The sequence below is a fragment of the Meleagris gallopavo genome, chromosome 1, assembly GCF_000146605.3.
Source record: "Meleagris gallopavo isolate NT-WF06-2002-E0010 breed Aviagen turkey brand Nicholas breeding stock chromosome 1, Turkey_5.1, whole genome shotgun sequence".
Taxonomy (NCBI): Eukaryota; Metazoa; Chordata; class Aves; order Galliformes; family Phasianidae; genus Meleagris; species Meleagris gallopavo.
The window spans coordinates 81,143,380-81,156,372 of NC_015011.2; the positions used below are offsets into that span (position 1 = coordinate 81,143,380).

At 42.7% G+C, this 12,993-nt stretch overlaps 2 protein-coding genes across 2 annotated transcripts in view; one reads left to right on the plus strand and one right to left on the minus strand.

Moving 5' to 3' along the window:
• The window catches only part of GRAMD1C (GRAM domain containing 1C), a 53,183-nt gene extending 51,718 nt beyond the window's left edge, over positions 1-1,465 (minus strand). Inside the window, exon 1 of the mRNA XM_031554962.1 lies at positions 1,451-1,465. Within this exon, the coding sequence (XP_031410822.1) occupies positions 1,451-1,465 (15 nt within the window). The remainder of the gene's footprint in view (positions 1-1,450) is intronic.
• Positions 1,466-3,475: 2,010 nt separating this feature from the next.
• LOC100550424 lies at positions 3,476-11,957 on the plus strand. The gene is made up of 4 exons (XM_003202737.4): positions 3,476-3,716; positions 8,146-8,601; positions 11,055-11,195; positions 11,871-11,957. The coding sequence occupies exons 1-4, from the start codon at positions 3,650-3,652 to the stop codon at positions 11,873-11,875; spliced, it is 669 nt and encodes a 222-aa protein (XP_003202785.2). The 5' UTR covers positions 3,476-3,649; the 3' UTR covers positions 11,876-11,957.
• Positions 11,958-12,993: the final 1,036 nt, after the last annotated feature.

Consider the following 12,993-nt stretch of genomic DNA (forward strand, 5'->3'; position numbering starts at 1 on the left):
GCGGCCGCCTCTACTCCTGACAGCGGGAGGCCCCGGGGGCGACGGGCGGGACCGGCCTCGCGCCCCGCTTGTGGGTAACGGCCGGAGCGGGACTGTTAAACGGTCAGCTCTCTCCAGGTGCACACCTACAGGGGGAGAGGAGTAGCCTCCGGGATGGAAGAAGTCCCTGTGACGGATACCCCCTCCCAGCCGTGGGACCCGGACAGGACAGCTGTGTGCTGCCAGCAGAGTGTCTCCAAAGTGTACAAGAAGGTGTAATAAAGAACGCATTGTTTTGTTCTCTTTTGTTGCTTGCTTTCTTAATTTGGACACCCGAAATCCACATTTTCCAAACTCTTCTCAACGTCAGCCAGGGGACCATCCTTCCTTTTTACCCAAAAGTTGGAATTCTCTCTTAATCTTACTGAGTTATGTGAGAAGCTTCAACTGATAGCTGCCAGCAGCACCGAGAGCACTTTGTATTCCCTTACGACTGGCCAGCCTGACAGCTTTGCTCAGTCACGTCCTATTTAAGGGTGGATTCACAGCAGAATTACTGTCACAGAATAAAATGAACACAGACACCATTTGCAGAAATAACAGTAGAACATCCACTACAACACACTTAAGGAGTTTTTTTTTTAGAAGCACACCACGTACTTGAGTTTACATCAGATGGAGTCTGGAATCCCTTTGATCCAGCTATGTCTTCCCACATCTTCTCTGCCATGCAGCCACGGCTAGTAGCTTTGCCCCAGTTGCTCTACATCTGCCAAGTGCCTCTGACTTTGCTGACTACTCAGTCCTCAAAATCTTGTTAGATTTTGACTCCTCTTAAGTCCTTGTACTCCAGCACTCGGGGCCGTGCCCACTGCCCTGGGCAGCTGTTCCCTGCCCACTGCCCTCTGGTGCAGACCCTGTCCCTAACCCCCGGCTGCCCCTCCCCTGACACAGCTCCATGCCGTTCCCTCGGGCCCTGTCGCTGTCACACAGAGCAGAGCTCAGCGCTGCCCCTCCGCTCCCTGTGAGGAGCTGCAGCCGCCATCAGGCCTCCCCTCAGCTCCTCTGCTCTGGGCTGAGCACACCACGGGACCTCAGCTGCTCTCCATACACCTTGCCCTCCAGACCCTTCTGCATTTTCATAGCCCTCCCTTGGACACTCTCTAATAGCTTTATGTTCTTCTCATACTGTGATATCCACACCTGCACCCAGCGCACAAAGTGAGGCCACACAGCACAGAGCAGAGTGGAACAACTCCTCCCCTCGCCTGATTGGCAGTGATGGGCCTGATGCACCTCAGGGTATGGTTGGTGCTCTGGGCTGCCAGGGTGCTCTGCCGACTCACATTCAATTTGCCATCAGCCGGAACCCCCACATTTCTTTCTGCAGGTCTGTTCTCCAGCCTCTCACCCCACTGTCTGTATATAGATCCAGGGTTGCCCCATCTCAGGTGCAAAATCCATCACTTACCATGTTAAACTTCATGTGGTTGATGATTGCCCAGTCCTGAAATTTGTCAAGATCTCTGTAAGGGAGTCAACAGGTCTTCCTAACTTACTATCATCCACAAACTTACTTAGTATAACGTCGAGCCCTGTATCCAAGTTACTAATGAAAACAAAGAGAACTGGCCCTAAAATCGAGCCTTTCAGAAGCCCACTAGTGACTTGCCACCAGCCTGATATAACCCAGTTTGCTACTATAACCCTTTATGCCAAACCTGTCAGCTGGTTCTTCGCCCACCACATTATGTTTTTGTCTAGCTATATACTGCACATTTGTTAAGAAAGATACTGTGAGAAACACAGTTCTTTACAGAAATAATCATCTAGTTCTGCTTGGCTAGCTAGCCAGGTGAACTTATAAAAGGAGATTAAGTTTGTCAGTCAGGTCTTTGCCATTGTCAACCCATGTTGTTAGTGATCAATGGCTGCATTGTTTTTCAGGTATTTTTCAGTATCTCCCGGAATAATCTTCTCTGTAATTTTGCCAGGCATTGGAGTGAGACCAACCATTCTGTAAACACCAGGATCTTCTTTCTTGCCCTTCTTGAAAACTGTGACAACATTTATCGGCTTCTGGTTGACTGGAACCCCTCCAGATTCCCAAGACCTTATCCTTTCTTGATATTTTCTTTGCTCTCTAGCACTTAGTTAATACTTCTTTCAGAAGAGCCCTGCAATCTAGCTTTCACTGTGTTCAGCTAAGTGCTGTGTTGTTCTGCACAAAGACCCAGCTCCCTTCTTTAAAAATATTATACTTCAGAAAAATTCCTACCTGGTAATTCCAGATCTTCCCACTCTCCCAATCCATTTAAAGCACAGAAGAAATACTTGCTTCTGGGTTCTTCAGCCATACCCTTCTGTATTCTCCCCTTTTTGTTGATACAGGAGTATTACATGAAAATTAGATATTTTTCCACCTGATGTCATTTGGTCAGCAAATTTTTGCAAGTCAGATGCTGAATTTCTCAAAACAGTTATTGTGGACCATCCGCATGCGACAATGCAAATCAAAGACTTTATCAGAATAATTCTCATGAAAGCCATAGCATTAGGACAGTTTTCCTCATGGTGTGGTAGGGTCTTTTAGCCGCGTGTGGGTTGCTTTGCTTTTTTGGGAGGGGAAGGGGGATGTTTTGTTTGTCATTTTTGCTTCAAAATAATAAGAAAAGTAATAATCCTAGTGCCTCTCTTAGCAGAAATGTGCAGTGTATGTGTTTTGATTGGTGTGGAACTGCGTTTTTAATGGATATTCAAGTACAGTTCCATTATCTGAAGAGTCCTAAAGATAAACAAAATCATTAGATGAGTGTGCTTCTGAACAGGTGCACTGTGAGAGGTGTCAGCCAGCTAACTGAAGTGGCATATGCTCCATACAGCTGTTGTACTGCTGGCCAGGCTGAGTGTTACAGGTGGGGCTTTGGAGCTGCTGGCATGCTTCCCACACAGTAGTGTTGTGAATTTGCCTTTCTGCAAGCTCAGATTTCCACTTCCAGAGTATACCAGTAGTTTTGGATACAGGTAGGCAATCGTTTTACCAGTATTCCCTTCCATCTGGTGACATGGACAAGCTTTGTGTAAATAGAGTTGAAGTAATGAACTTTTTGATAGCACTGGAGGGGGGGAAATAAAAGAAAAGGATAATATATTTTACCTGCGAGTATGTAAGTATCCAGAAAAAATACTAAATTCCCATCACTTCCTTTCATGATGAATAAGGATGCTTATTTTTCAACTGCTCAAAAGATCAATCCAATTGCTCTCTCTACTCACCTTTGCTATGAAGGAGTTCAGCCAAAGAGAGATCTCCTTTTGAACATCCGAATATTACGTAAGCCCAAACTTCTGGTTAAACGACATCAAAGCAATTAAAAAAAAAAAGAAAAAGGGGGGAAAAAAAAAAAGATAATTTTCCCACTGCTCTCTGAGCATTTTCGGCATCTTTTCTAGGACAGATGAGGACAGCCCCCAGGAAGTCATTGTTGTGACTTCAGACATGGCTGAACTCCAGGTGGCAGGCAGAGAGCTGTAGTAATTTTAGTAAGTGTGACATTCACCGGGCAGAATGTGAAGTCCTGTTGCAATAACATACACATATTTATTTGCCCACACTACCCGTGCTGCTTTTTTGCCTACACTACTAGGAAGATCATATATTTCAGCAACTATGAGCCAGCATATTGGGAAGCCCTATGGATCTGCAGTGACTTTGTTCCTTTTCTTCCTCCTGGTGGGTGAGTACTAAAATGCCTTCCTTCATTAGAAGAAATACAGTTTATTCCTAGAGCTTGACTTGGAAGCTTCTCTTCCTTTTTTTTTCAGAAAGTCACTCTCCTCTGAGGGCTCCCTCAGGATGCAGGAAATCTATATCCAGTGTTGGGCACTGCATTAAAACATGTTTTTTAACACATTGCTTTTTAGTTAATATGTGTTTATGTCAATATGTGTTTGAATTTGACCCCCAGGATAGAATTCTTTCTGGAAATCTTTCCAGAAAGAGTAGGTTTGCCTGTCTTTTTCTAGAAGAAAGGTTGCGTGTCATCACTGTTAGAAGTTTTACTTCTATTTTTGGTTCTCTGATGTATTAGCAACCAGTTGTCTTCACAACGTAGTCACATCCACTTGTGAAGATCAATCTTAGTGCAGGGCAGAAATCATATAAATTGTGATAAGCTATGAACAGTCATTGATTGCTTAATCACAGACAACTGGGAACTGGTTAGAGCTTCTAAAGCACTCTTATGGTACCAGCAGAGTATGAAGTTGAGCTCTAAAGCCAACAAAACCACCCAAAATATGGTCATTCTAGGGCGTGAGGATTTTTATGTGTTTTGGAAGTCCTGTTTGCCCTCTTCTCCATCTGTTGAGAGTGGACAAAAGAAAGGAGGCACAACAAGAAATGTTGTATTGTGCACTAACCTCCAGCCTCCATTTTGCTTCCTTGATGCTGTCAGCAGCTAGCAAGCAAAGCTTGCACAGCTGCTCTGGTGTGCTCCAGGGAGCAAGGAGTAAGTCAGAGGTTTCAGGACTAGAAGAGAGAATGAGTATATTTTAATCACTTCTTTGTAATTCCTCCTCCTATCACCATGCTTTGTGTATTTTGCAGTTACAGCCAAGATATGACCCTACATGGGAAAGTATGAACCTGTGGATTGCGTAAAGGGTAGGCTGGCAGATTAGTAGGTGCCCTGTTGTGACTGGAAAATGTGGAGCACGTTGTCACATTGCAGGAAGTTCCAGGGAGCTTTTACCCCTTTGGTTGAAAACTGGCCAAGAATTAATGACTTTATATTACAGTGACCTACTAGATCATCTAATCATTTTTCAAGATCTTGACAGGATCATTCATGCCATAGGTACTCTGCCTAGCTTAAGTGCTTTCACCAAAAAGCCTTGCATTTCTCTCCATGGGGGACTGAGTCCTATCACCCACTTGACAGGAAACCCACACATCATTCTGCTAATGAAGCAACCAACTTAAAAAGAGCTTTGAAGCAGACTCAACAAGGCATTTGGCATTAGTATACTGCCAGATGCCAATATGATGAAGGCATTGTGTATTTAAATACCAGTGAACTAGCATGTTCCTGATTTGCAACCTTACAAAAGAAAAACATAGAAAAAAGGTGGAAAAATAGAAGCTGTGCTGTGACCTCCTATTGAATCCGCCCAGAGCTGGGACTAAATGATAGAGCTTCCTCCTTTTTCATTCTGATTTTCCTAATTAAGCTGTAGGTTACCCGATATTTATTGAATCAAAGACGTGGGGTAACACAGATGACAAGGTCAGTTTTTTTCGTAAGGGTAGTGTAAATAAAATTCATGATGAACAGAGGCACCATCACGGTGCATTGTTCCTGTACCGTTATGATCTCTTTAGCACTATCCCTGTGTCTAACTGGACAGGGAATATCTGGACCACAGATTACTCTGAATAGCTCCAGTGGGCTCACGGGTAAGATAATGCACAGACATGAGGATAATATTTCATCCAGTCTTTTTAATAAGGACTACTTGTTTTAAGGGACTCAGAACTACATTAGTGTTTGGGTTCCTGGTTCTCAGGCTGCAGTTGCCACTGATCAGTGATGCAGGTACAAGGCCAAAATTTCAATTTGACTTAAAAGCACAAAGCACCATACATCTCTGAAGTTTTCTCTTTCTTTTACTTGCACAAGTTGCTCAGACAGGTGTGTAGGTGATACCCTCCCTTAGGATTATGCCCTCCTAGCACACTAGGTCTGGCACACTGTGAGGTGAGCCAGGCTGAGGCATCCGCTGGTCCCATTCCTTTTCCCCTTATCTATTTGTAATGAACCCGAAACACTCAGAATATGGTTAAACTTAATTATTTGCTTTCCAACCACTCAGGAATTTGATAGTGTACTACCTTCATCTGTCTTCTCGCTCATGTTCATGCTTTGATCAACATCTGGAGCTGAAACCCATTCCTGACCAAAGGGTTTTGGAAACTGTTACTGTCTCACAAAATCGCTCTGCTCCAGAAAATTTTCTTTCTTTTTTTTTCTCTTCTGGGCCTAATGGGGTGGGGTTTCCTCACACAACTTATCATCTTATGTGGGCAGCTCTTGTGAGCCATTCTTGGAGAGCAGAAACATCACGTGTTGTTGCTACCAGATTTCTTAGCTAGCTTGTATTTTCTATATTATTGGATCAGTGAGTGAACTGTTGTCCAATAACTAAACTGTGAATCCTGTACATCATCCTTTTATAAGGCACACAGAACAACAATGCCCTGCCTTCGGACAGAAATTGTCAGTCCTACTTTATGACTATACGAGTCATAAATGACAATAGCTACAAATACAAATGTAATTTCCTGCCCAACCGTGCCTGGAGGAGCCATTCAAGCAGTTCTCAAATCGACCATCAGTGGAGTTGGTTTTCCATTGCCTTGAGACACTTGTCACTGAAGTCTATTTTTTGTCACAGAGACTATTGTCATTGAGAAGCCCTAGCAGGCCCAGACAACAACATTCCACACCATTTTCATGGCAGTGAACAACTCCAGGTACTGGGGAATCCAGACCTTCACCTAGAATGGTCTGCAGTGTTCAGGAGGGAGGGCATTGACTTGAGTAAAAGAAAACAAAACAACAGAAAAAATTTTTTCAAAAAATTGGTTTGCATTTTTTCTTGGCTAATGCTGTTGGTTTATTGTTAAGAGTTTGTTTTTCCTTCTTTTTTGTTCCAGCTTGGGATTTGAGACAGCAACTATTCCTCCCATCTTCTCAGTCCAGGCTTGGTTCCAGAAATGAGACCTACTTGCATTGCTCCCAGCTCAAGCCTGCTTGATACTATGATTAGCAGTTGTGTGAAAGAAGGCAGATTTAAATCTCTATTATGGGCATATCATCTATATTTTTATAAGAAAGAGCAGCAGGATAAAGTAATCCCTTCACAGAGAATAGATGTCAGCCAGTGACAGGAGTCCTCTTAATTAAAAACATGATAAAACAGCAGTGTCTTCAGGTGTGCCTTCTATGTGTTTCAGGATGTTGGTTGTCAAAATGGAGTTGGCTATTTCATATAGTGAGTGTTTTCACAACAGCTCAAAACTTGTACGTTGAAACCAACATGACGAAACTCACAGTAGCTCTAAGTTGTTGAAAAATAGTTACAGAAAGTGGACTGCCCAGGCAGAATAGCTTAACTAACTTCCAGCTAGGCAAACAAATAATCAAGTCCCATCTTTGTTCTTTCCTGCTGTATTTGTAAAATAGATGTATAATACATTTCAGTCAGCACCTCTCACCACCAGCTTCCCTTGGCTCACCAGTCCTATATTCCCCTCCCTTTAATTCTGCCTCTGACATCAGCTTTCTATATTCTCATACAGGCACTTCAGCAAGGACTTTATTTTCACACTTGTACCAAGCCTGCTGACTTCTCAATTTTGGCCTCTTTGAAAATCTTCTCTTCAAATTGATTAAACTTTGTCTTTAGGAATTACTGTGTTATAAAATCTTTGTGTCAGGAATTACTGTGTTATAAAATCTTTGTGTCCTGTGAGAAAAGCATGTAACCATTCTAGAAAAACTCATTCACACCAGTATTTTCAGTATCAATACCTGCAGCATACTAAGATGCCATCCCCAATGGCTGATAGCATCGATTGGGAATTCAGTCCCTAACAAAGGAGATTTCTTCCTCTGGTCCCAAGATTTCCTATCTTAAAACTGGAAGTGCATGCTGAAACCCCTAAGAACTTCATGTTATGTTTTGGGATGCAGGCATTCAGGCACACACACGTTCACTGTACTTGTCAGAACAGAACTGCCTGTGTGTAATGGAACATACATTTCTTTCTGCACCTTGAAAACAGTTGAGATCCTGAGACATTTAAGAGTGAAAAGTGGGAGGTTAAAATTCCAGGCCAGAGTTCTGAATAAATTCTTTCATCCAAAGCCATTGGACAATGACAATAATGCTCCCCAAGTATAGCAGGAAATGAGGATCATTCATATCTGCACACATGAACATAATCTTAGCAGGAACCAGGGAAAGAAACACTACTGCCATAAGTGACTACCCTTAGGTCCTAATTCCAAAAGGCGTTCCTCTCCATGATCACGGCTCAGGAACAAACAGCTATTATCCTATTGCCTTCAACCCTCTTCTTTCTTCTCTTTTCTGATGCAGATGTCGGTGTTAGTGATGGAAACACAAGCAAAGAGAATGCAACTGTATCTCAAAGGAGAACACAGGCTCCACTGTTGACAACACCTGAGCCATGGCAATTTGAGCCATGGCAATTTTTCGTGAATCAAACACCAGCGAAGGAAAAAGCCAAAGAGGGTGAAACTCTGGTCTTGAACTGTCACTTTAAAGGCCCACAACATCCTTCCCGGACTGGTCTGTCAGTGAGGTGGTACAAAGAAGATGAAAAGGGACAGACAGACCTGATAGAAAGCAAAGTGACCATGTTGCCAAATAATTCTAGGGTTTTCATGAGCGGAGACTTGTCCCAGGGGATTGTCTCCCTGGTGATTCTCAATGTGACAACCAGTGACCACGGTATCTATTTCTGTGAGGTTACACAGAATGGATGGGTGATGAGAGGAGATGGGACAAAGCTGAGGATCAGGAGGGCTCTAGGTAATATTTGATGTTATTTGTATATTCTTTTTTCTCCCTCTTCCTCCTCCAAAACTAGTCTATGCATTTGCAGAAGGAGCGAAATTAGTCTGCTTGGTTTCTAGGACATATGGCCTAGTGTAATGGAATGCCCCACATAGTTGCATTTCTCATTATTTTTGTCAGGCTAGCTAATTTTGATTGGCTTGTTCCTAGAAACAATCAGACAAGTATTATTGTAACAAGGATCATTTACAAGTAAAAGGGAAGAAATAGTTCTGTCACTAGAATTAGTGAGTACTAAGAACAAAACTGTCGGAAAAGTTCTCTTGTGTACACATCTCTCTTTGTCAGAACCCCTCTGAGTGGCTGGTAACAGGATATCACCTCAGGAAACAGCTTCCAAGTCTTTTCTTTTGACATTACTTCTCTCCAACGCACTAATCTGCATATTCATTCCTTAACTCTGGATGACATAAGTAATCTCACAGTGAAGCACAAGGATCACGTTATATCAGTTCTGCTTAACTTCAGTCCCATTAAAATCAAAGTAGCTATAAAACTGCCGTGCTATATTTTCTTAGCATCACAAATATACACTAGGCATATTAAGTAGGGAGATAGCTTGTTTTGCCTTTATCAGTTGGAAATGTCAAAGCAGCTCTCCTTTTTATAAAGGCTAAACACATTTCAGTCCCAACAAATCAACACATCAAAAGGTTTATTATCTCATTATCTAACTAAAAAAAAAGTATCACCTCTGTGTCAAGAGCATATCATGCAAGTGCCATTTCCCCACTATTTATTATTAAAACTTCTAACTCACTGAGATTCACCAGGCCTTTGCCCTTTGGAGCCTGAATTCTTCCCTTACTAATTTTTACGTAACTACTGAATTTAAAACATGACTAACAAGGCAAGGTGTGCATGAGGACCTGATCATGTATCTTATGAGGTCTCCTACTGGCTTGATCTCATATTCTCTGTAGAGCATGTTACTATTGCAGTGTCTTCTCCCTGGCCAATGTAATTGCCTTTTTGTGTTCCTGAGAAGATGAAATGCATCATTTCTGCACTACACCTAAATTAAGGGGACAAGAGAACACGAGAAATATAACTCACAAATAAATGAATTGTGCCACAGATCAAGACTGCCCCCAATTTATCTAAAATAAAAAGGAGAAATTAGATGACAATGTTAAATTCTCCATTACATGAAGCAAATGACATACATTTTGAAGTGAAGAAAGCAATGGTTCTACAGCACCATTGTCCTTCCAATTCAACAAGCAGCCACAAAAATGAACTTCAACTGCAGGTGGGAAGAGGGGGCTGGATTTTTACTGATGAGCTACAGCTCACTCACTGGTGAGCAGCTGAGTGTGCATCTATTCAACAAGGTAGCAGAGAGTAGCAGCTTCTCCTGTGAATGGGTGAACAGATATTTGGAAATCTGTGCAATAGGTTTCATTTCTGGTTATGAATGGTGACTGGGCATGCAGCTATAGTTATTGGTGGGCCTGTCTTAAGCATATGCATGAAGACAAGGGTCATCAGAACAGTTGGATCTGTTCTGTACAGACTCTTGGTTCTTCTCAGTCTTGCCTGTGCAACTTGATGGTAGGTGTCCTGAGTTAGACTAATTAAGTGCTGATTAAAACTGATGAAAGATTTCAGGATTTGTCCTGTAGTCAATACATTAGCAACACTATCCATTTTTTCTTGTGAAGCTTAAATGCGACTAGTTTGACATATATCATGAACGCCTGATTATATTCTAACTGCAGATGAAACTGAAAGGCTTTAAATTATTCTTTTATTATCCTTCCTGGATGAGTTACCTGACACAATGGATACCACGGGGCAGTCACTTAAAATCTGATCAGATCAGTCTTTTGTGCCGTTGCCCAGCCAGTTCCCTCTCTCTACAAGTACACTCTTCCTCTAGCAGACTCTACACCACAGGGCAGGTGCTCCTCACAGTACATTCCATAATCCTTGTCAAAAACCACGCTCATGTGCTAACCTAACCAATGGCTCTTCCCAAATCACCCTTCAGCTTGAACAAATAACAAAGGTAGAATTCCAGTGTGCATCTCAGAGAAAATGGGATAATTCTATCCCTACCGTGTTCCCAAAGAACAACAAATAAAAGAAAGGACTGCAGCAGAGCTCTGCACACCTTCTGATGCTGTTTCATAACAGTACTTGACTGTTAAGGGAAACTGTCCTATCACTAATTCCCCAGAAAACATAGCAGCTTCCTACCAAGGAATGAAAAAAATCAACTCCACTGTGCAATATGTTGTCTCCTGTCTGGAAGCCAGCAATGTCATGTCAGGCAAGACATCTGTGTAATCAATACCATAGTAAGTAGCTTCCCTATTGACACTGCAGAAATTGTGCTAGCTGCATTGCATTTGCTTGCCTGAAAGACACCTTACATTGCTCTCTGCCTTTTTTTTGTCCCTCAGGCTTGTTTGGTATAGAAGAATCTATTGGAACAATCATCGGGGTTGTGGCAGCTGGTATTGGAGGCCTAGGAGTTCTGATTATCATTTTAACCCCACAGCTAAGGAGATGCATCCTCTGCATGAAACGAGGCTCTCAACAAGGTATGGAGCACAAAACAAAATCTGGCATAACTTGCTAGAAAGTTACTTGCTTCCAAAGATACCTTTTTAAACTTAGGTTGGAATTGGAATTAGACATTTACTTACCACTAGCCAGAGGTCACCCGAGGAGAGTTTGGTGTACCCAAAAGCTTACCTATATTTTCCAGGTCTGTCATCTGGTCTAATAATAGTAAGCTGGCACCAAAGGCTGGATTTCAAAACAATTTTAGCTCCCTTTTGTGCAACCCAAGGTGTGGTCTGCATTTAAGAACGAGCTCAGCTCACTGGAAACTTTGCTAAACGGGACCCTTGAAAAACTCATTTTTATTTTCTCTTTTCCCAACGCTAAAAAATCGGATTCAACCTGCTGAAAACAAACCAAACCGAGGCACAAAAGCCACGCAGAGCTGCGCTCGCTTCTCACTGGAGCGCTGCCGCCCTCTGATGGCCGTTGTAGTGGAGACGGGGACACAGGCGCGGCCAGGAGCTCCGCTCCCTCTTCCCCCAGCCTTACTGAGCACAGCGTAGTCCACTTCTGCCCACACAGCATCAGCCCTTTGCAAAAGCACTGAGAGAACGGAGTTCACAACACACTGCCTTGCCAGACTGCCTTGGGAGAGTTTGCTGTGCTGTACTAACCCGGTATCACTGCTCTTTCTTTTTCTTCTTACTCAGCATAGCTTGATCTGCAGAGCTACAGGAAACACCAGAAGCTGCAAAGGCTAAACACAAAGTAATTTATGATGCCCTGTAAGCCAAAAAGGAAGCTCTAGATGTAATAAAAGCTTTTGCCTCAGCACATGTTGTCTTTGGCATTTTCAATATGTTTATTTTCCCACAGCCTTGACAGCCACAGTGGCATATTCAACAGCTGTCAAGAGCAAAACAACCTTTTTAAAAGGAATTTGTACTGTTATCTACTGAAGGCCTACTCAATCTAGCCACCTATCTCTTTGTCTGGGCTCTGATGGGATAGTTCGGATCTTTCCCTACAATTACATATTATCTCAAAAGTACTCTAAGTTTGCCAGCACTGCTTCAAAACGAACAGAATGAAGGCTTCCATATGCTAACACCTGCCCAGAGGCATCCCTGTTTACCTGCCCAGAATATGTGACTTCTGGGGTGTTCTCATCTCCCTAGGAACTTTCCCATCTTGGTGCAGAGGCCCTTGTCCTGTTGGCTTGCTTCAGCCTACAATTCTGCAACAAAGAGGCAAAGGATCACTTGAACGCTACCTCATGCTGAAAAAATGGGGTTTAGTTTTAGTCTTCAACAGGAAACACAGTGTTCATATATAAACCTTAAGGAAGAGATAAATAAGGTTTGCTTGGTGTAAATAATGTTCTCTACAGCCTCAGTCTCCTGACATGACAGTAATTGGTCCCCAGGAGGTCAGTGGCACGGGACTGTGCCAATAAGTGCACAGCACAGCTGCACATCAGTGACTGAAGCATGCACATGTGACATGTGAGGAACATGCTCTTTTTCACAGTGTAGGTGTTCCTCCCGGTAAAGACCATGCTGGCCTTGCACCAGAAACGTCCCAGCATGACTCTGCTCACCTTTTCATAGAAAACCATAGAATCGTTTTAGTTGGATAGGACTTTTAAATATCATCTAGTCCAACTCCTCTACAATGAACAGGGACATCCACAGCTAAATCAGATTGCTCACTGCCCTGTCTAGCCTGACCTTGAAATTCTCTATGGACACTGCATGCATCATCTCTCTGGGCAGGCAGTTCCAGTGCTTCACTACTCTTACAATAAAAAATAAAAAATAAAAAAATAAAAAA